Genomic DNA, 23080 nt, shown 5'->3' on the forward strand with positions numbered 1-23080 from the left:
ATACATATTTTCTGATTTGACATCACTGTTATAACAAATAAGAATGTATAAGAAAAATGTTGTTCACAGAAATCATTTCTTTTTAATAGCATTTTCACACCATATCACAACAGTAAAACACCAATGTGATTTAGAATCTGCATGAAATATCTGAATAGTATAGCACATCCTGTACATCCACAGTACAAAACAAAATCACAGATACATACAGAAAGGAGTAACTTACTATAAGCCACAAAAAGTACATGATTAATTGACGCATGCTTTCTCAGAGTAAGGGAAACACTCATAGCAGCAATCCATTGAGTACTGGTCTGATGATGCCTGCAGTAAATACAGCATTTAATCAAATACATACACTACTATGTTATATAATAGTGCAGTGGGTAACATTTAACAAATGTGATTTCAAAAGCAGCTTAGTAAATAATAATAGTGAATGAGATGTCTGAGCTCAGTGCGTTACTATGTCACAGGAGGTCTCTTAGACACAATGTTGAATCAGCGTCCTTTGTATGACACAAAAGTAATTTAGAAAAAATAAAATAAAATAAAAATATATATCGGAAACATATAAATCGTCCAAGCATTGAAATCCTATTGGTTTATACCATCAATAATGTTTTATCAAAGCATAGTTTTCAAAAGATCATAATCAAAATAAATAAAATACAGTACATCATGTATATAATATCCCATTAGTAAAATACAGTAGGTTATTCACAACAAATATGATAATGAAACACTTAAAACTTTTCTGTAAAAATAATGTTATTACCAATCCACATATGAATATATAACATGTGATGGATCTTGCCTCACATCCCTTTGTCTATTTACACAAATGAGTCTACACATACAAAATAAGAACAAGTTAAGATTTCATATTCATGAGCAGCAGCATTGTATAATTTAAAACAAATGAATAAACAAAATAAATGCATTTTTCAACATAAAAAAAGGCATGTTAAAAGTTATATTCCCCTCCTCCAACATGGGCAGAACAATGTAGCCATGTGTGTCCAGTGGAGACAACTAAATGTCTTTATTATTGGCCTCAGAGCTGAGTCTTGACCTGTTTCCACGCGAACACATGCTCTTGTCTTTGCTGAGGATGCTGGTGTCGACTCGTGAGAGGGTGCACATGCTGCTCTGGTGCCCCGGTCGAAGCCTTGTATTTTGGAGCTGTAGCTCATCGTAGCTCGAGACGCTCACAAAGGGACACCAGCGGAAAACCAGCTTGAAACCAGCGCGGAACCTGCAAGTCAAATGTGTAAATATGCTGTCGTCTACATGCATGTGTTTTTGGGTTGTGTGTGTGTGTTATGTACCCACCTGCTGTTGAGGCAGCAGTAGATAATGGGGTTGTACATGGTGGAGCTCATGGCCAGCCACAGCACTGACAGGTAAACCTGCTGGATGTACTTCCACCTGCTCAAAGGCTTGTTAAGCCCCGTCACAATGAAGTAGACATGGTACGGAAGCCAACAGAGGGCAAAGGTCACCACTACGATGATCATCATCTTCACCACCTGCAGGAGAAAAGAGAGAAATACAAAAGTCATCAGCAGGGAAACACTCAAATAGGTTTAGTGATATGAAAAAATAAAATGGTGACATGACACAATAAAAGCACAGGGGTAAATAGTGTATTTAAACATGGCTGAGATCCTGATGTTGTAGCTCACTGTCACACAATGATGGTACTTGAATACAACAGAACCATTGTTAGTGTAATTAGTGCAGTTTTTCAACTCAGATAAATAAAATAAATTTGCCCACTTTTTTTAATTCTTCAACTAAATTTAAATCAACTCATTTTATTTTGTTTTTAGGTAAATTATTATTGCTAAGTGACAATTAATAGCACTAAATCCAACAGAAAAAAAATTGGAGACATATTTATTTGTCTTTCTAAGAAGCCTCAGAATAAAGACATACAACAATCTCCAAAAATTAACAAGAAACATTTACGGGAATTAATACTGGACACGCCCCCCACCCCCCCACTATACTGACTTTATACCGTGGCTGTGATTTTGATGTGACGTTTTGAAGCCACGGCAACTCCTGAAGTATAGCGAGTTTGTTATTTCCTTTCATTGTGATCGTGATGACATCTCTATTCAAGGAGGATGGCTGCTGTATGAAGAGAGGAAAAGGTCGGTGATGACACACCAGGCCCATGAGGGTCTAGGTAGGACAGAAGAGGGGCCACAGAACTCATTAGCGTGTTGCGGCACAATGCAGAGCTATTGTACCATCAGCAGCTCATGGGTGAGTCTGTGAGGAGAGCGACCTGCTCTTATCTCCAGTCCACATGAAATCTCGTCATCGTCGGCCTTTGAATCAAACCTGACATTGTCTTGCAGCTTTGTTTCCTGATATTTATAAATCTCTTTGATCTCCCTTGGCTCAATTTTGCCAGCAATCTGAGCCTCTGATGATTTTTTTTCTATCAGGCACTCGAAAAGATTGTAAATGACAGACCTGCACCTGTTGTTTTCTCTAGTTCTGCCTACTGAATGTATGTGTGTGTGTGTGTGCGTGTGTGTGCATGTGTGCGCGTGCTATCTAAGTCTGAGTGAAAATCTATTCTCAAGTTAGTTTTATATTTTTAGCTTCCGTCACCGCTCTCAGTTTACGAGATAAATATGAGTTTAATTGAGATTAAATTAAGAGGTCATCCATGAACTCCATTGTCATTGAATAATTTCTACAGGAATAATCTGCAGTATCAGTATTTGATGAATTTACTGATGAATTGTATTCTGTGACACTGCAGAGCTGTCTCCATAAATGCTTGTCATGCCAGCTGTGATGCCCTTAATCCCTGTTTAACTCGACCCTGAGCAGAGGCTGTGTCGTCTGGGTGATGAGGCCAAACTACAGTAAAACAAGTGCCTCTCCATGTTTTTCTTGTTCTCTAGGCTGCAGAAACAGTTAACTTGCACTGTTACAGTTGTTATGTGTGTGGTTATGGGATAATATAGAATTCATTGGAACTACAAAAGAAAGTCAAATCCCTGCGCAGCACTGACACAATGTGCTCTGAAGCTCTGCATGACACATTTTTATTAATCTCAGCTGTAAGTCGCCCACACTGTTTGTTACACTGACAGTCACACTGTATTTAGTTGCGTGTGCAATGTGTTCTGCCTCCTCCCCAAACAGCAGATTTCCTTCTCAACACACGGAGCCCTATTCTTGTTGTGGACCATTGTCACTGCTGCTAGGAGAATATAATATAATAATAATAAGTAAATCCATTGAGGTGTTTTTTCTAAGATGTTAAAATGTCAAGGTCTTCTTCTTTCTTACCACCACCACTTATTTGAACAATGTTTGTGAATAAGCCAGTTAGAATCTTTTTTGTGTTTTCTTTTTCTTTTTCATGGGGAAGATGCTTTCCAAGAAAATAGTTTAAACCTCAGTCCTTGATATGCCCCATATATGTTTTGTTGCAACTGTAGGTGACTCAGTCCCATCAGCAAAGGCTGTTGTTTGACAAATTTGTAAACTATAAGTGCAATATTTTTATTGGATCTGTCAGGCGTACTACCATGAAACTGAGTCGTACTAAATATCTGCAGCCAAGCCTTATGTACACATGTGCATGATCTACCTCCATGCTTCTACTCCAGAGACTGGGATTAATGTGGTGTTTATTATACCTTCCTTTTAGCCCGGAGCTGACCCTGATAGTTATCAGATGAGTCTCCTGGAATCTCTCCTCCCCACAGCGTCACACCTACGATGGCGTAAGTGATGCCCATCACCACTAAAGGCAGTAGGTAGACCAGAACTGTCACTATGATATGATACCTGAGAAAGTGAAGAAACAGATCGCCATATGTTTTAGAATAAACACAAGAAAAAAAGTAGGGACAAATGTAATCAAATGATGCACAGAGGAATGAAAATATAAGATTACAGGATTACAGCCCAGCTTTGCCATGGTGGCTATGATAAAAAAAGAAGACAATAAAAGGAGGTGGTGCAAAGAGGTGTTGTCTCACATGAAGGGGTCGTCAGCCATGCGGGGCCAGGCCACATAGCAGACAGTCCTGCGAGGCAGAGCTTTAGTGGTGGAGAAGTAGCAGAGAGGAAAGGCCAGAACTACGGCCAGACTCCAGATGCAGACGATCACTCCTGTGGTGGCTTTACCCGAGAGACGAGGCTTCAGAGGGTGGATGATGGCCATGTACCTACGGGACAGAGGTCGCTGTCGAGATGAGAATCAAAACCTGCACTGACATCAAAAAAAATATCTGTTTCTGAATCTTAAATTTAATTCAAGACCTATAACATGAGCATGGGAGTTTAGAGACATAGCCATTATCTCAGTGGGTAATTTGCAGAATGGGTCACTGTGACTCACTGACTTGTCAGATACTGTTAAAAGACATATTCAATAAAATGTTAAGAAAACATCATATTTTGAAATAACAGCACTGAAAAATAAAATACTCTTCTATGTTATTTCCAAATAAGATGTGACACAGGTAAGGCTGCTATAGACAAATTGTGGTTGATAATAATAAGTGACATTAACTGCCCATAGTGATGCAGCTCAAGTTTTCCATTTGATTAATATTTGTTTATTTAAAAAATAAATTAAAACTTAAATGTAACACGAAATAATTAAGGTCAATATATTTACACATTTATATTTACAGGGACTGTAAATAATGCTTTAAAAAGATACCAAATTTTTTTATTCATTTTAACCCATGTCTTCAACTATCAAATGAGTAAGATAAATGTACCCTCTTTTTATTAATTCTTCAACAAAATTAGAATCAACTATTTTATTGCATTTTGTTTTTAGGTAAATTATTATTGCACACTTTCAATCAACTCCCCCACCCACGCATCCACACCTGTCGATGGCTATCGCGGTCATGGAGTAGATGCTGGCGAACACAGCGGTGACAGGGAAGAAGTTGTGAAACCTGCAGTAGCCCTCTCCGAAGTACCACTCTCCGTGAGCCGCGTAGATGAAGTTGATGAGCGTGTTGAACGCGGCCATCGACACGTCAGAGAAAGCCAAGTTCAGCAGGAAATAGTTGGTCACGGTCCTCATCCGTTTGTGCGCCAGAATGATCCATATCACGATCAGGTTGCCGAAGACGGCCACGGCCAGCACGGTGCTGTAAGCCACGGACCAGAGCGCGATGCGCCACGACGGCTGCACGAACTGGTTGGTCAGGTTTCGGGTTGAATTGGACCCAACCCGTTCAGAGGCCATTCCTCAAGTCTCCTGAGCCGGGTCTGTGAGAGCCCGCTGCCGGAGGGCGACATAAATCACTTTGGCACCTCTGATGGCGCACCATACGCGCAAGAGTGTTAACATGTGACCAGTGAGACAGAGTGGTCATGATGCGGCCACTCCCTGCCATCACTCCCACAGAGGCAGAGAAGAAGAGAAGACAATCTGATGTTTCCCCTCTAACCTGATACAATCACTGATCAGGTGAAGTTATTGTTGCTATTACAGAACAAATTCATCCAGATCATGCAAGTTTATCATTTAAAACAGCTGTAATCATATTTCATCCAACTCAACAGGTGTGTATTGTGCATCAGTCCATGAGAGTCAGTCATCTGAGTCCGACTTCATAACTCTTTTCCAGCTGAGATGTCAAACTATCATGTCCATCTGCATTAGTGCTGTCTGGAGCCTTGGGTCAGCCCGAGTGTGATACAGTTAATCCTTAATAGCAGTGGCATGGAGTGGAAAGCTTAAAGCTTCTGGATTTTATGCAGGTTTGTGTATATTATGTAACCATAAGCTCAGTGACACAGATCAAGGCCATTAATGTTGGACATAAGGAGCAGTCTTTGGCTCACTATTTTCTAAATGTCTCTTCATGCTCCGCAGTTAAAGAGGTTCAGACTAAATCCATAAATATTAAAGCTGTTGTGTGTAACTTCTGTCGACCCCCAGCGAAACTCTAAGTAATTACAAAAACAATTGTTTTTGTAAAGACAACACTCCCATGTCGTGTCTGGCAGTAGCTACAGGCTGCGGTCACACATAAGCCAATGTAGGTGAGGCCTCCCATAGTGAATGCCGCTGAGGCTGAGGTTTAGGTCATACATGTGCAAATAACAGTGGAGAATATTCGGTTCACTTATGCCAGCAAGGGGGCTAACAAAACATTCACTCTCTGCAGTGAAGTAAATCTGTATTTCGTCTTTGCATTGAGTCAACCGTGGCAAGTCGCACTAGACCAACCCACGTGTGGTTTAACCCTCAACTGGACCACAGTTGTTGGACAATATTGTTGGAGACGTTTGTTTTTCTGTTTGTTTTCTTCCGCATAAGACTATCAAAAAAATAAAGCACCAATTTGACTCAAACTCTGTGTAAGAGTGAAGCATGGGCCAATGAAGAACGCTGACTTGTTTTTACTACTCAGGGACACAACGTTGGTCAAATTTCTTTTCAAAAGGTTTGGTAAAACAGGAGGTTGCTAACATTACAACACATCCGTGTCTGTCCTCGGCACAATTTCTGTTTTCAGGACTATCCACAAGGAAAAGCAACACCAATGCAAATGCACATGTGTCTTCTCCGTCTGACACTTCCTGTTCTTGATTAGATTCCTTCCATTGAACGACCAGATTTTATCTTTGTGGTACAATAGCTACACTTCTAAGCCACGCCTTGGGAGTTCCTTTAGGTTGTCGGCCCTTACTTGAGACTCACTGCTCCTCCTTCCCCTCTCTTCCGAAGGTAAAACACGTCTTTTCCTGTGCATAACGCGGGCAAGACAACGGTTGACCAGAAATTCAAAAACACTAATAAAATACCAAAGATCATGTTGCTGTTTAAAAGTCTTTCAAAATGCTACACAGACAAAACATTCTCTGGTTTTTCTTCTCAGCTAATTTTACCTTCGGAGTCTCTGTATCCAGAGGTGAATACACTGAATATGGTTTATTTGCTAAGTTTCTCAAGTAGAAATACAATGAGAAAACTTTAGAAAAAATGAAAATGCTCTTGATTTTACTGATTTTAATCTGCCACATCTGTGTGCTAAACAATACTTTGCAACACGGAGAGTTTCAGAATCATATTTTGTAAAGATTTCTCAGTTTTCATATTTTATTAACATGCATCCACATAAAAGCAGTGTATGGGCCACACAAAGTAAAAAACAAATGCAGAAAACATGCACCAACATCAGCCTGGGTCCCCTAAGGTTAAATACTTTAGTCACTGACAAATCACCACCACAGAGATCCTGGATCAGGTAGATACACGCTGCAGCCAGTGAAAGAATCCGCCTCAGTGTGTTGCTGGTTTGTGCAGCAGCTGTGTTTTGTTCCTATCAGCTGCATGATACAGTTTATCTGAAAACAAAGGAAACATATCCTGCATGCGTGTATATTAGATTCTGAGTTTATGGGTCATCCCCAAGAGCACACAAACACTGACGAGCTAACACTGGCACAGAGACCACAGGAAGGTCAGAAACTCTGTTTCCTCCCAGCAAGACCTCATTACCCAGAGGTCACCTCCGTTTGGGCCACTCCCTTTCTCAAATGTCACGGTTCGAACCACTTCTAAACACACCCTGTCCTCCATACTAAAAAGGTCACAAGCTAATAGGTGAAGTTATTTTTCCTGTGTTTTGTATGAATAATTCAAGTGAGATTTTTATACACAGCAGGTGTCTGATCTGTGTCTAATAGGATGAAGTTTTAATCTGTGTAAAGCAAATAACAGTGATATTGACTGATTAGAGGTCTTTGATAAAGCAGTGAAGTCAGGTCAACACAATCCAGTGGAGAAAAGTAAATCACTCTATGTTGTTAATCAATAAGACCATTAACCCAAGAAGGACAAGTACACAACACCATCACCTGAATCAATGTGTTAATCCTCCAATACAAGTGAAAGCTGTTCACTTAGGGAGTTAAATTATTGGAGTAGTTGATTTAAATATTCAAAGGTACATTACAACCTACGGACGCACTAACTAAGTGTAGAACCTGCAGAATAAAGAGTCTATAGCCAGAAAATACTAGTGAATCAACAAAAGAGACCATTGTCATGCACACTTCTCCTATATCACATTTTTCAAAATACAAAGAAAATTGATTCATCAGACTGAAAGCTTTGATTCAAAATCAAATCAAATCAAGTTTATTGTCACTCCACTGAAAAGCAGTGCAGATGAAATGAAAGAGTGTTTCTTGTCAGATCGGTGGTTCAGCATTTGAACAACTTGTGAAGTCCATCATAGAGATGTAATGGGGACAAAAAAACACAACACCTGTCTTTTAAGTTTATTGGACTAAAAATAAATAAATAAATAATAGTAATGACAAAGTAAGGATACATGAAACTTGTGCTGTGTTACTGTCCACTCCTGTCATTAACATTGTATGAACATTATAATATTTTCCCTGTTCTTAACATGACATGCTGTGACTGTTAAGATTTTACCCAACCCACATTTTTCCATCTGCATTACATTTGCTCTCTGAACAAACTGTGTCTAAACTGTAAACAATGCTTGAGGATCAGCAGTAAATGAAAATTGATTTATTTTTTTTCACCTGCTTTAACAAATGGTTTAACTTATGTAAGAGGCATAAGTGGCTTTTGGGAAACACTGACGCAAAGTCATTTTCAAAAAGAAATAGAAAAAAACAACCAATAAATCACAGTGGATTTTTTTTAACATACCTCACACTACTCTGCATACTTTACATCCATACAGCATAGCAGGAAGCCTCTTTGACGCCTCCAAGTGGTGGTGAGATGGATCAGATCTGAGAGAACTGACAATAAATCAGCTAAAAACATGTCAGCGTTGTCAACAATGTCTCTTTTTTATAAAAAAGAAAAGTGAATAATTAGGATGATTTAATCACACAGGGCTCTACCTTTTATTGATTGTCTATGTGATATCTGAGCTCAGTGGAGTCAGAGCTGACTCTATTTTTATCATGTGAGCTATAAATACATTATGACAACCTTATTCCCATTACATAGTTTCTAGTACACAGTTACATGGTTTACACAGTCACTATCACGTCAGACAGTTGTGATAGTGATATGCAAAGTTTTTATTTCCCATTAGTACTGCAAAGACAGCAATCAGGTTCAAGTTCAAGTTCAAAGTTATCTTTATTGTCCCCAAGTAGGCAGTTGGTGTTTCAGCATAGTACTTGACATAGAAGAACAGCGAGATCAACAGCATCGATGACAGGCAGACCAGTAAGGCCAAAGTAACATCCACACAAAGAAACACACTCTTGTGCTAGTCCCATGCAATAACAGTTCTGCCATCTCCATCGATAAAAAATGGCCAATGAATCAAATCTAAAATACACTGACATATTACCAACAATATATTGTCAACCAGCGACATAACATTTAAATCAACATTATCCACAACTATGAACCCAGGAAACCATTGGTCAACAATCTAATTCTTTCATTTATTGTTGCGTTTGTATGACTACCATGATTACGTAACATAGTCTGTTTACAGGCAGAAATAAACTGTTACAGTAAATGCCGACACAGAGATCTTTGACAGAGTTTCAAAAAATGAAGGAAAAGAATTGTAACATTTTGTTTGGTTTGTGTTTCGGACTATAATCTTCATTCTAAGAAAAATATTTTATGATTAGTTAAAGGTCATGTATCAAGAGGTCAAAGGTGAACAAAGAGCGAGAGCTACACCTTTATTTGGTTTGCTTCATCTATGTTTACGTTAGCCTAAAGGTTAACTGCCTGGTCAAGATGTTACAAATACCAGAGGGTAATTTGGACATGTTAGGTATTGTCTCAGTTTATGACCATCCTGGCCAGCTACATCCTTTGTTTAGAAAGGTGGAGTTTTAGAAAACGTTTGGCCAAGAGACAGAGGTCTCATACTGGCTCCAGAGGCTTCTCAAAGAATTGGCTTTTTGACTAAACATCAATATATGCATGAAATGTATGAAAACTATGTAAAAAAAAAAAAATGGAAATGTCAAAAAATGGATCTAATATCTTTTTTGTAATAAACTCTTTTTTACCATCTACAAAGAAGACGTGTCAGAGTGGTCATCTTTTCATCAGCATCAACATCAAAATATACTACACTGAACAAAGACTTCTGTTTCCTCTGTCTTGTATCTTTGCAGTTCACAGTGAAGTGAAAATGAATTGAAGTGAACTGAGTGAAGGAGAATGAATGAGAGAGAGAGGGAGAGAGAGAGACAGAGAGTGAGGAAGCAGCTTATGATGAAGTGACTAATCCGACAGGATTACATGTCTAAATGGAGTTTAGGACTTCTTCAGAAAGAGAGAGTGAGTGAGAGAGAGACAGACAGACAGACAGACAGAGAGAGAGAGAGAGAGAGAGAGAGAGAGATGGCAGAAACTGGAGAGCGAATGTGAAGGGGAAAGACATGAAAAATGGGAGGTAATTAACATTTGAAGATTTCATAGATTAGTAACTCCAGACCTACGGCCTGAGATCCCTCCAGTGGGACATGAAGGTCATATGAGACACAGGAAAAACTTTAAAGTTCTGCAACATGACTTTAAATTATTTGTTTAGACTTAATTGCTTCTTGTTTTTTTGTTTTTTTGTTTTGTGAAATATTCAATCATTTTAATCTTGAAGCCTTGAACCCTTATTAAAATGATATCATGATAGATGTTTGGAGGTGAAATGTAACTCACAGACTTTTTACACAAAGGTTACCTGCAACACTGCTCCTCCTAGAAAACGGTTGGTAGTAACAGTATTGGATCAGATTAGAGATGAATGCAGCAAATCACTGTAATGAGTCGTGGTGAAAACACACTGATATAAGTAGAAGAACAGGGTCGAGCACCAAGACAGAATATAAACTGTAAATGTTTCCTTTGCTGCTGGGCAAGTGGGCGTATGGACTGTGTACAACATATGTGAATCTGAGACCAAGATGCAAAACCAAAGTAAATGTAGGCTAAATGTGTGTTACTGCTGACAAAACTGTATTGTCCTGTAGATGTGCAAGAAGGATGTAAAGTTGACTAGAAGTTACACCTAAATATAAGTATGATCTAAGTATAATTATACACGTTCTTGGGCATTATCCCAGTGTTGCAGTACAACTGTTAAGAACAAGCTGTATCTGTCAGTGAAGGCCCTTGTTTGGACAAAGTGAAGCAGCATAACACAGCGCACAGTTATATTGTGGTACCTCATATTTGCACCACAGACCACAGAACACTGAGAGCAGCTCCTGCTGGTTCAGTAGAAAATAACATAGTGTGAGTTCCTGTTACATCACATAATGTTTAACTGCTTGAAATCTGATCTGAAGAAACAGATCGAGGAGGGCCCACACAGGAAAGAAAAAGAAACACAGACGAGGAGGAGGACCAGCTGTAAAACGAGGCAGTCTGCATCTGTTTGGACTTTTGGATTAATTCAACCCTGTGCAAGTGAAAGGTTTGTGATTGGAAAGTAGCTTGCGTTGTGCTGTGTTTGCAGGTTATGAAATACTGCATTACTGGGCTTCCGTCTAAGTTCAAAGGTTGTTTCAGTTCAGCGCCTGCAGAGCAGGGCTGAGTTTGGACAGAAAGGTAAGACCACATCCTGTAGTGTTGTGTCTTACTTGTAGTCTGTGAAAATGTTGCTGTTTGCATGTAAGACTCATGGTTTTTGTCTTTGCTGTGCTGAATATTTAACTTGAGCAGTGCAGCACTTTACTGAGAGCAATGTTCACCTAGTACACAGGTCTGTACAAGAATGTAATGACGCAAATGAATGACAATTTTGCACGCACTGTCTGTCTGTTAAATCAGACTTAATGCTGACAGTGTGCAGGAGTTCTTATATCTGAGTAGTGCAGCAGCCAGGCTGGTGACCAAAACTATATAAAATAATAGATAAATACACAATTTCCCATTAAATAGGCTACAGAACTGACAGAGCCAATGGTAACTGTTTCAATGTTACAAAAAACTATGTAACTTGGATAACCTTTTGAACTTTGAAAGGATTTTGTCTGAACCAGAAACCAGAGAGGTGTAGCTGAAACATTCAGTGGCAAAATCCTGGAAAAGAAAGACAGTTGTAAGTCAGCATCGTATTATGATGGTGCAACACACTAAAGGTCCCCGTTCTGTCAAACATTGTCATATTAACTTGTTTTCTGGACACTTAAACCCTGAGCTGTGTTTGAACTGTATAAATACCTGTCAGTTTTACTGTTTGGCCTGTTTCTGCTGTTGTCTCAGGGACAACACCCCCTCATGAAGCAAAGCAGTATAAAATTAACTTCAACAGACACTCTCCTGTTGCCAGGCCAAGACAATTAATTATTTCCCGATTTCTTCAAACTAGTTTACCTACATTTTATGTTGCGTTCAAGACAACTCGGAAGTCGGAAAAAAAACGACCTCTGAGTTGTAATGAATGCACCATAAGTTGTAATTCTTTTAATTCATATTATAAATTTGAAATTTAGTTAAACAAAAACATAATTTCAAAGATAAACAAATCTGGAAACTCCTCTAATGTGTAGACAAATAAATAAGTAACTCACTGACCTTCATCCAGCACAACATCTGCACTTTTAACCCCAGTTTGCGACCAGAACTTAATGTCAACAAGTCACATATTACCTTTGTCTGCCTAATTTATGTTTAACATATAACTAGTATAACATGTTGGACAGGTTCTGGCTGACTTGCTGGCTTGCTTTAAGGTGAAATGCACCATAAGTAGTGGAAGAACACAACAGTCTCTTTTTATCCCTGCTGGCAGATGGAGCACGTCTCTTTCCCGCCACTGTCCCGTGCAGTTTTTTGCGGTGGCACCCATGGAAATGAGATGACAGGGGTGTATCTGGTGAGAGAGATGCAGAAGCAGGAGGTGGGAAAGGTTGGATCTGTCTCCATCACCACTGTCCTGGCAAACCCACCTGCTGTGGACGCTTGCAAAAGATACACAGAAACGGATCTCAACCGCTGTTTTACTGACGCCTTGCTGAGGTAAGTTACATAAAAACTTTTTGTGAGAACTGATCTTATACCTCTCAGTGCTTTCATGTGAAAACTACTCCTGACTGCATGTTCTGGCTTGTAGTGCCCCCGTCACAGATTCAACACCGTATGAGTTGAGGCGAGCCCATGAGCTGAATGCTCAGTTTGGGCCAAAAGGAAGTGAAGAGGCCGTGGATCTGTTCTGTGACCTCCACAACACCACTGCCAACATGGGCCTGTGCCTCATCTTTTACTCCTTAGACTGGATCACCCTTCATATTTTCAAATACATACAGGTACAAACTTCACTCATTCACAGACAGATGGATACATTTTGCTGTATCTTTTTGGCTAATAATATTTAATGCAACAACCACAGAGCATAAAGAATTCAAAGTCTAATTATGTAGGCTATTTCTTTAACTTAAATGTGTTAAGTTTCATAACACATTTTATTGAGGCTATTGGAAAGTACCTTTTCCTCCTTGTAAGAACAATTAGTCATTCTGAATATTTTTACTGACGTTGAGAGTTTCAACCTAAAAAAATGTTTTTTGACGAACCTTCAAACTGTAAAGAGACGTCTGCTACCCAGCAGTGGGCTACACATCCATCACTATGGTCATATCAACTTCGATACTGTTTAAGTTGAACAGGTGTTAGCCTAAATAATGTTGACAGGAGGTCATGTTAACCGTGTTGTCCTTATGCCAGCATTCGTTAATTTGCATTTAACAAAAGTTTAGCTGCAGGTAGTTAAGCAAAACAAAGTAGTCATTAAAGGGGAAAACAAAAATAAATAGGCCTAAGTGTTTTAAGACCACTGGTCTCTCCTGGTGGGAACATGAATTAGCCTACATTTAGATAGCTGGCTGTTTCACTTTCCCTTTTGGCTAGACTCAAAAGCAAGTGGGACGGAAAACCACAGATGCCAGCAGTTGGCTGAATGTATTTATACCCAGAGCGGAGCGGGTTTTGTGCTAGGGTCGCGTTGCGTCACGCGGCCCTACTGTAGTTTTAGACCCGACCATTAAATCCTCTGAGGTCTAGCTCCACAATGAAATTATAAATGGCCAAAAGCCTTTTTTACATGTTTTTAGGGACACATAAGACCTATTTAATATGTTAAGAAGAAAAATTCAGAATTTGGTTTACCCGGTCTTTAAACCAAAGGGACAAACTGTGTGGTGGACAGACATTTTTATTTCCTACTGTTTAAGATGAGCTTGTCACACTTTTAAATGCATTGTTTATGTTGTTTGAACACCAGTTTATGGCCCATTTAAAGTCAATAATCTGGCTCTTTGGACAACCTGCAGTTCACACTGTCTATGTGTATGTATTATATGTTAAAGAATAGGCTATCGGGTTGTATTGAAGCATTTCATGCTGTGAATAGTTGTTATCTTTGCTCTCCAGAGTAAGATGACCTCTGCACCCGTGAGAGCAATCCAGCTGGATATACCCATCTCTGAGGCCTACTCATTGGAGTCACTGGGCAAACATGGCTTTGGTAAGGGTGTATACTATATTTGAGCAGGTGCATAAAATTAAGACTTTTTTATTATTAAATTGAGCAATAAATCTATAGATTTTTTGATTTGTCTTGTTCTGTGCAGCAATTGAGGCGGGGCCTCAACCCAACGGTGTGCTAAGAGCTGATATCTTCAACATGGTGAAAGAGGCGGTGGATCTCACAACAGAATGGATTCAGCTGTTTAATTCTGGTAAGAAACATAATACACACAGACACAAAAACTAAGTTCAAGACTCGTGTCGACCAAGCTTTCGCTGTCCTGGCTTCTAGATTATTCCTTTTTCTTTCAGATCAGCAAAGTATGGTTTAAATATTTATTATGTTAACTTACTACATATATCCTGCTTTATAAATTAAGTGCTCATTTGCCTTTTTGTTATCTATGGAGACAATAATAATCAAGCAGCTTATGAAATATTTTTAGTGAGACTTTGGATATCCAGATTAAACCTGAAGTATCTCAAAATCAGGCTCATGTAAACCACAATTATCTACATGAAAAGACACCACAAGTGATGAGTGAAACTGTTTGCATAAGTAAGCATTAACTACTGTCCTTTGCCAACAGGAGGTACGTTTGAAGGAGGTGAGGTTGAAGCATACACTCATAAGAGCAGTGTCGACTACCCAAGGGATCCTACAACCAGTGAAATTATTGCTGCCATTCACCCCCAGCTACAGGTACAGTACATCTGGGAAAGATGCACATGTAGGCCTGCTGCACTTAATTACACAGTTTCAGGTAACAAGCTTATTGGCTTCCTTGTGAAGAGTTAGATGAGAGTAATGATGACACCAAACAGAAAACCAAAGCCAGCAGCTGGAGCCTCTTCATCACTGTGAGGTCTTCAGGGACTCCATCTTTAGTTTTTATATTAATCGAAGGCCTCTCAGTTAACTATTGGCAAGAAAATAAACATATGTTGAACCTATATGTATGTTAAAACTATAGCCCTACTACTAACAGTTCCATTTGCTCATTTAATGTGCTCCCATAAATCCACAAAGAAAGGAATCTAATTTGGGAAACTTTAAATGCCACATTTGCATTTAAAAGCTGCTCCTGCTGCACGATGACTCACCTGTTATTCTCTCTTTCTGTCTGCCTCAAGGATAATGACTTCAAACTTCTCCAGCCAGGCGACCCCATATTCCTGTCATTTTCTGGGGAGACGGTGAAGCACGAGGGAGAAGAACTCTACCCCTTCTTTGTCAATGAATGTGCCTACTACGAGAAGAAGATTGCTTTCCATTTAGCTCGAAAGATCACTCTGACCTTCCCGTCTGTTAGTGTGAAGACAGAGTAGAGAGATAGGAGGAGACCAACATGTACTGTGGCAATTTTTAATTACAATCTCATATAGAATATGCGTAGTACTTGCATAATAATGTTTTTAATCATCTGAAATGACGAATTAAGCAATACACAAATGGTACGTAAATATGCACTGAAGTTTAGATATCCTGCAGGTGCTGGACACAATTACCTCCTAATTCAATGCAATACAGCAGCTTTTTAACAGTAGCCTACTGCCTCTGTGAGGCTTAAAATGAAATTTAACATGAGATTTTTTAGATCATATACTTGACTTAACTGACAGCTGGTGGATCAGTTACAATCCTCCTCTTTTTTTAAAGAAAAAATCTACTTTTAACTATTAATGACATTGATTTTCTCACTGTGAAAATGCAAACACCATGTTTGAAGAAATAGGACATGGATCACATTAAATAACTGTCTTGACTTGACTTGGATCTCTACACATCTCCATTTTTCTCTCCTTTTTTCACACTTGTTTTTATAAACAAAACAAAACAAAACCACAAAAGTGAGCATATGCCAAATTTATTAATAGTGTGCTTCAGAATACATAAAATCATTTACAAAATCCAGAGTGTATACACATCAGATGTGTAAAGTGAAAAACATTGTGATACAAAAACATCACAGTCTGTATTGTATTCTGGCGCTGGTTAATGACTAATATTGTAATTTGACACACACACACACACACACACGCACACACAAAAGTAGTAAAATTCACTTTCCACACTAATGTTGAGTATAAACATGTCGATTCAGGAGGGTTCGCACGTGCCAGGGAAGATTTTGCTAATTCAATTGTTACTCAAAGTTTCTTTAACCTTGGCAACAAACAATGCTTTAACCAATTCAAACCCTATAACTTGTGAGCTCTACAGAAACACACACCGAACTGTTGATCAACAATCAGCAGTTTTTTTAACAGCAAAACTCCATCACCACAAATGTTAAACAGCAGTGATATAACTTGGGGCTGAAGCTTTCCTTCATTTAGATGTTACTAAGTGGTAATGGGTTTGCTTGACTGGCATCAAATTACTTCAGTCTTTCTAATAATCAAATGAACTATATATTACATCTATAAACAAGGGCCACAGTGGAAGATGAGTGGTTACATTTTTAGGACGTGACATTTAGTCAACACATACCACAGACAGAAATGAACAACTACCACAGATGATGGAAATGTCATTTTAAAAAGGCATGCACAGCGAAAGCTCGATATTAAAGATAAGGCTAAATTAAAACAGAACTAAAAGAAAACATCCAAAATTAAAATATATAGCCTAGTGTAATATTGTTCATGCACTAGAGTAAAGATATCCTGACTTAGATGACTGCATGTGTGTTATTTGTGATGTAATGGGTGCGTGTTCATTAACTGATTTAAGGGCAATGTGGTGAGCAGCTTTAGAAACAATGGCATCTGAAAAAAAGGCAAATAAATAATGCACAGAAACAGAGGTAAACCTGAAATAACAAATGATCCCCAACATCTTGGCATTAAAATATATTAAGAACATGCTTTGGGCAAAATAGAGCTTCGATTAGAGAGGCTAAAACAAAAGGTGAGATAAGACAGTTAACATATTAACTGTTTATGAGCACTTATGATGATTAGCTGCAATCTGTTTTTTTTTTTTATTCTGGCCTTGAGTTTGTGATTTCATGAAATTACTTTTTTCCTATCTAAAGTATTGTAACAGAGGAGGAGTCACTTAGTTCAGTTCACCTCCTTTCATAAAACAAAAGACATGTAATGAAGTCCTCAGGCCAGGAGGCTGTTTTAAAGTACTGCACGCTGTTGTTGGAGTCGTCTCTTCCTCCTTTATGCGACCCTGTAAGCCATCACGCGGGTGTAGTTCTTGCGGTGACTCCTGGCCGCCCACAGGAACAAGGCGGCTGCCATCATCTGCAGGGGGAAGGAGATGAGGGCGAGGTAGAGGGACCAGCCCAGCGAGCCCTCCACCCCGTCTGGGGGTTTTGCATACTGGTGGAGCAAATCCACCCCTGCCAAGAAACAGCAGACAGTTCCCAGAGAGCAGAGACCTGATGGGTAGAGATAGAAACGCATGAATTAATACGAGGCGTCAGGTTGGGTCCAAACATCACACATACCAGAGTCTAAACTTCAGCTGGATTCTGGCTCCAAGAAGTTTCCAGCTGCACTGAGCTACATAATCTAATTTACAGCAGGGTTTCATTTATCATAGCAGAGGCAGTCCATCAAGTCTGGCACGAGGACTGCCCTAACCAGGGTCCGCAGCAGATATTATATTAGTTCTGTGAAATTTAAACATTAACCAGAGAGAAAACACAGGCACTACATGGCAAGATAAGAACCAATCAGAGAGCAGCAGTAGGTGTTAAAGTCATTGCTTCCTAAGGTAGCCATGTAACGCAACTCTGGAGGTTTTAAATTTAACCTGGGGACAGCAGCATTTCTAAAAGTCTGCGTTTAAAGTCCCCCTCCCGCGACCCTTTTTGGTCATTTTAAAACCAGCTCATTAGCAATGCACATTAGCAATGCACCTCTGGAGGGTGGGCGGAGACTGCGCTGCTCTGCACCCCCCCAGCCACCTCCTCGCACCCCACCCCCCGCTTGCTGACAGCTGGACATTGTACAATTACAGATTCAGCGCATTTAGCGTAAAACTCCACACTGGGATTTGATCCCAGACTGGTGCATAGTCCTTGCTCACGAGGAAGCTGCTCTACCAGGTGAGCTATACCTGTTATACCTTGACAGCTACACCGAGCTGTCAAGCCTTTCACCTCTGAGCCAGATGCAGAGCGGGGCGGGAGCTTGTAGCACTAGTCCCCTCCCCTGGAGCTGTGACACGTCAGCTCCAGTCTCCCTGAAACTGCCAGTTTGCGTCTGCCATTGGTTCACAGCAGTTTGAAGGCAGAAAAACTCAGAAATGCAATTTTGCACTTCCTTTTCTGCTGATATGTGCTCTAACACAAGAAAAATGCCACAGGAACATGTGAAAAGCACGAAAAGCACGATTTTCACGGGAGGGGGTCTTTAAAGCCTGGACAAGGCGGTGAAAACAGCACAACAGTTTCACATTAAAACCAAAATTTGCCTAACTGTAGAAAGTGACAACCAATTAATTAATTACATTATCTCTTCCTGTGACAGTTTAAAATCAGATCAACCTTTTGGGGAGATTTTTGTTCAAGTAAAAACTAAGTCATCAACACATCTGATCATCAAACACCAGGCTGAATTTAGGTTCAGCCATATTAAAAGCAGGGATATGATATCAAAATTCAAAATTAATTAGCTCATTCCACATGTCGTCCTTTGTTAAGTGTTTCTAACAGCTGCAAACGGCTGAAACATTCATGAATCTGTGTGTAGATTTGCACATAAAAGTCCACGCTACTAAAACTCTACTCTGGATTCATGAATGGTGCGGGAATCTCAGATTTGATTGATCATAGGCACATGTGTAAGATCATGAATGCCCGCCCATCATAAATTAACAGCACGCCCCCGGTGATCAGCAATTAGCATAGATCTCTGCCAATGAATAGCCATATAAGGAGATCCTGACCACCATATAAGGAGGTAGGTGCATCCTGTTCACCTGCGGCCATGACGCAGACAAGGAAAGAGGGAGAGAGAGAGAAAAGAGAGATCGGGGATTGAAGTCATTTTGGGTGAAGTGGAGTCCAGAAAAAATATTTAATTCTCTTCTGATAGTAGCGGTGTGACTGGGACAGGTAAATCAAAGGCGTGGAGGGAAGTAACAGATTTAGTGAATTAAGTATCCTTGGTTTAAAGAACCGTTTAAGAAGTAAAGCCAGAATAGTTCGATATTAAACATGGGGAAAAAAAGAAAAAAATACACACAACTACAAAACTACAGCAGCCAGCAGCAGAGGAGCATGGTTGTATCAACACATGAAGTTATATAGGCAGGTTATATTGTTACAGATGCACCAGCCGTCTGTCACAGCTCCATCCAAACCAGTGCCGACTGGGCTATTGCGCAGGATGAAGTGTGCGTCCAGCGAACGTGTACCAACGTGTAGCAACACACACTTTGCATCGCATATCAGTTCATCATTATCATCATCAGATGGAGCCTTGACATGTTTGTGCGTGGCCGATCCCTAAAACGCCTCTCTCTTTTTCTCTCTCTCTTCTCTTTATTTCTAATGGTTTGTCATGTTTAAATCACGTGTTTCAAAGACATCTGCATATTTTGAACATGAGAGAGTAATACAAATCAAAATTGTAATTTCCAACAGTGACAGGCAATATTTCTGTGCATTCCTACATTTACACAAGCGCTACTCACAGTCAGGAGCAGGTGTAGATTTTTTGAGTAACTATGAACAGATACTAAATTATCTAATCTAAAAAGATTGATGAATGCGGAAATCCACGTAAATTTCCGCTGCACATGGTTTACACACAAATCTGTGCTGCTCATGTTTCATGAATGAGACCCAGTGTGTGTTATTGGGTTTGTAATACGCAGCGTTTCTCTCACCTGCTAGAAGATGAAGCACCCCCACACCCAAGGTGGGGGTGAAGCTGCGGCACAGGCAGGCACAGACCCCGACAAGGCCACTGAGAAAAACCAAGGCCAGCGACACCAGGGGCAGGAGAAACTGACATCTCCAGAGATCTGCACAAAATGACAACAAGTATAAAAACATTATTCCTGGTTAAACAAACAAAAAAAACAGATGCTTAAGCCTGGTGCATATAGTGAGACATGATAAATCATAACCCAACCTCAACAGGGTAAACTTACATGTTCTCAGCAGATCTTCCTCACTGCTGTCGTTTCCAGAGTATTTGTATTTTGGAATAAACTGCTGAGGAAGCGTGAAGCTCACACAACGGGTCTCCATCTTTGGATCTAAAGACAGACAACACAAATCACATTATTATTATCAACTCAGTCTAATTGGATCTATAAGCATTTTTTTTTATCAGTGTTACAGGAAGCTGAGTCAAACATTTTGTCCATAGGTTTAATTCGTTAGGTGATAGTAACCAATTAACAAATGTGGAGACAGCACACACATCCCAAAAACTGACTGCTGGGTGCTGGACAAAAAACAGGCACAAAAGATCAAAAATAAAGTCTGCACACAAGAAGTATGGGTGCATTTTAAATCACCACATGTCTGTGCAACGTTTCGGACGACTTGCCCTTCATCAGACATCAAACAAAAGTGGTGACATACCTCCACTGTTTGGTATTTGCATATGGTCTGTCACATGACCGGGCAGGTGACAAATGTTAAATGTTAAATTATCTTATTCCCATTCCATTTTATATATCAGAAAAAAGCTATAGTATACAATGTATTATTTTTTACTGCTGCATGTTTGATTAATGAACAGTTTAGTCAACAAAATGTCAGAAAATTGAGGAAAAAAATAGCAATCACAACATCACATTGAAGCCAAAGTGACTTTTCAAATTCAAATTCAACCTGGTATATTTGGTAAGATTTCTAATATCGTCTGATTTTTTCATTTCAAATGAAATGCTGTGGGAAAAGGGGTACAACAAGAGCTTGTAATACCTGGCTCTGCAAACCAGTGCGACTGGCTGGGCACCAGGATGCACCTCCACCACAGGCCCAGCGTGCCGTTCAGCAGGAACATGGTGCTGCTGGAGATCTTCTCATCAAACTCTGCATTGATGAACTCCTCTCTGAGGTTGGAGGCGTTGATGCCCTTACGTTTGACCGGTGGACTGTTGTACTGGTACCACTGCTGGGTCCCCACGGCAACGGACAGGTACACGGTGGCCAACAGGCTCAGGACTGAGCCGATGACCAGCGCTGTGGCATACCTATTATCTACCATGGTTTCTAGAGGAAAACAGCTCGCTTTATGCTCTGAGGAAAACAGTTCACTGTTAAATAAAACAGCAACACTAATGGGCTTTGGCTTTTGTTGCTGCTGCTGTGTGACAGTATTGTTACAAAATATATTTCCGCTTGGTGTTTAGGCACCACGGCATGTCTGTTAACTATGGTCAATGTATGACAGTGTCACTATATCCCAGCATTATACTTGAGTCAGTAGGTTTGGTTTGGTGCTGCGTTTTTCAGTCATCATGACCCCAACACTGAGGCAGCTGCTCCTCACAACCTGCAGAGAAGACACAGAAACACACAGAGCTTCATCAGGGACCCCACTCATTTTCCAGGACATTTTCAGCTGCTACAGGATGACAGACATGTCATCACACCATAATACATCCCCCGTCCCATTCATGCTTTGGAGAAGTGTCTTTTCGACAGTTTTGTACACGATTGTCTATGTTTATTGCTCTTTCACCCCCAGAAGTCTTCATGCTTTTGGTCCAATAATACTGGCAACACTCATCAACTAAAAGTCTCTAGCTCGGCATGTCTTTGGAAAATAAATCCTGCCATCTTTAGCGGGGTCTGAAATAGTCAAATAGAGCTCTGGTAGCTGATGTCACGATGTGATAAATAATTTTTCAGGACATTTGACTCTTTTTTTCTCTCTTTTTCCCTGTGTAAAATTAGTCAACCATTTCCCAGGTTTTCCAGGGGGCGTGGGAACCCTGCTCATGTGAAGCTCATTGTCAACCTAACCCTTATTATCACGTTTGGTTTTCTGTTCGACCTTGCCGATAAGATACACAGTGCTTTTAATTATTTCAGAGATGTTATGTCTGTTTATTAGCGCTAATGATAAAAACAACAACAAACACAGCAGCTCCTCCGTCGCTTGCGACCAGTTAGCATCTCAGCAGCTAGCTGCAGCCAACCACAGCCCACTGCTGCACAACCGACCAGACGTTCATCATATGGTATCATGTTACATATTTGATTTAAAATGCTTGTTTTAAGTTACCTCCTCGCTTGGCAATAAGCACCAACATCAGCGCTAATGGTCGCGATCATTACATTTCCAGGAGGCCTCCGTCTTCTTCCTTGTTCATAACTTTTCTTCGATTTCTTTTTCTTTGGTTAAAGCTGCGGTAGGCAAGCCGCTCATCCGGCTCATTTCCGCCACCAAGTGGTACAAAGTGCGTGTCTAGTTTGTCTAATACAGATCGAATGCTTTATTTACACAGCAAAAAGTGCTTTATGAAAGAAAACCAGAGAAGAACATTTTTTGTCTTGACTCTTCATATTAAAATCCTGACTTTCAACCTGCTGTGCAACTCAAGGAGCCAATATGAGCTCAGAAGAAAATCAGTTGATAACA

The 23080-nt window shown here is 39.9% G+C and overlaps 3 protein-coding genes across 6 annotated transcripts; 1 reads left to right on the forward strand and 2 right to left on the reverse strand.

Annotated features, from left to right (window-relative positions):
- Positions 1-58: 58 nt before the first annotated feature.
- Positions 59-5384, reverse strand: tacr3l (tachykinin receptor 3-like). Its single transcript, XM_085779126.1, has 5 exons — positions 4884-5384; positions 4020-4208; positions 3675-3825; positions 1336-1532; positions 59-1258 (listed from the first exon to the last, which is right to left on the reverse strand). Exons 1-5 carry the CDS (start codon positions 5249-5251, stop codon positions 1036-1038), a joined length of 1128 nt encoding a protein of 375 aa, XP_085635252.1. The 5' UTR covers positions 5252-5384; the 3' UTR covers positions 59-1035.
- Positions 5385-10413: 5029 nt separating this feature from the next.
- LOC146991822 (N-acyl-aromatic-L-amino acid amidohydrolase (carboxylate-forming) B-like) lies at positions 10414-16539 on the forward strand. 4 transcript variants are annotated; one of them, XM_085779181.1, is made up of 7 exons: positions 10414-10436; positions 12777-13003; positions 13098-13290; positions 14414-14507; positions 14614-14721; positions 15100-15212; positions 15644-16539. In XM_085779181.1, exons 2-7 carry the CDS (start codon positions 12777-12779, stop codon positions 15836-15838), a joined length of 930 nt encoding a protein of 309 aa, XP_085635307.1. In that variant the 5' UTR covers positions 10414-10436; the 3' UTR covers positions 15839-16539. The 4 variants fall into 4 exon arrangements, with proteins under 4 accessions (XP_085635307.1, XP_085635290.1, XP_085635298.1 ...); XM_085779164.1 differs by lacking the exon at positions 10414-10436 and adding an exon at positions 11305-11590; XM_085779172.1 differs by lacking the exon at positions 10414-10436 and adding an exon at positions 11432-11456.
- cldnd1b (claudin domain containing 1b) lies at positions 16362-22841 on the reverse strand. The gene is made up of 5 exons (XM_085779194.1): positions 22724-22841; positions 21415-21988; positions 20631-20738; positions 20364-20501; positions 16362-17904 (listed from the first exon to the last, which is right to left on the reverse strand). The coding sequence occupies exons 2-5, from the start codon at positions 21698-21700 to the stop codon at positions 17684-17686; spliced, it is 753 nt and encodes a 250-aa protein (XP_085635320.1). The 5' UTR covers positions 21701-21988; positions 22724-22841; the 3' UTR covers positions 16362-17683.
- Positions 22842-23080: the final 239 nt, after the last annotated feature.

This window comes from Trachurus japonicus, chromosome 1 (assembly GCF_045865225.1).
Source record: "Trachurus japonicus isolate A0001 chromosome 1, Traja_1.0".
NCBI lineage: Eukaryota > Metazoa > Chordata > Actinopteri > Carangiformes > Carangidae > Trachurus > Trachurus japonicus.

What these genes read in the sequence shown, in the direction of transcription:
- tacr3l (XM_085779126.1), bottom strand. Translation starts at nt 5,251, where the DNA reads ATGGCCTCTGAACGGGTTGGGTCCAATTCAACCCGAAACCTGACCAAC. An exon ending in ATGGCTGACGACCCCTTCAT is followed by an intron (nt 3,826 to 4,019) that starts GTGAGACAACAC and finishes TCACTTTCTCAG; the next exon opens with GTATCATATCATAGTGACAG. An exon ending in AGCTCCGGGCTAAAAGGAAG is followed by an intron (nt 1,533 to 3,674) that starts GTATAATAAACA and finishes TTTCTCCTGCAG; the next exon opens with GTGGTGAAGATGATGATCAT.
- LOC146991822 (XM_085779181.1), top strand. Translation starts at nt 12,777, where the DNA reads ATGGAGCACGTCTCTTTCCCGCCACTGTCCCGTGCAGTTTTTTGCGGT. An exon ending in ATATTTTCAAATACATACAG is followed by an intron (nt 13,291 to 14,413) that starts GTACAAACTTCA and finishes TTTGCTCTCCAG; the next exon opens with AGTAAGATGACCTCTGCACC. An exon ending in GATTCAGCTGTTTAATTCTG is followed by an intron (nt 14,722 to 15,099) that starts GTAAGAAACATA and finishes CTTTGCCAACAG; the next exon opens with GAGGTACGTTTGAAGGAGGT.
- cldnd1b (XM_085779194.1), bottom strand. Translation starts at nt 21,700, where the DNA reads ATGGTAGATAATAGGTATGCCACAGCGCTGGTCATCGGCTCAGTCCTG. An exon ending in GCACTGGTTTGCAGAGCCAG is followed by an intron (nt 20,739 to 21,414) that starts GTATTACAAGCT and finishes GTCTGTCTTTAG; the next exon opens with ATCCAAAGATGGAGACCCGT. An exon ending in GGAAGATCTGCTGAGAACAT is followed by an intron (nt 20,502 to 20,630) that starts GTAAGTTTACCC and finishes CATTTTGTGCAG; the next exon opens with ATCTCTGGAGATGTCAGTTT.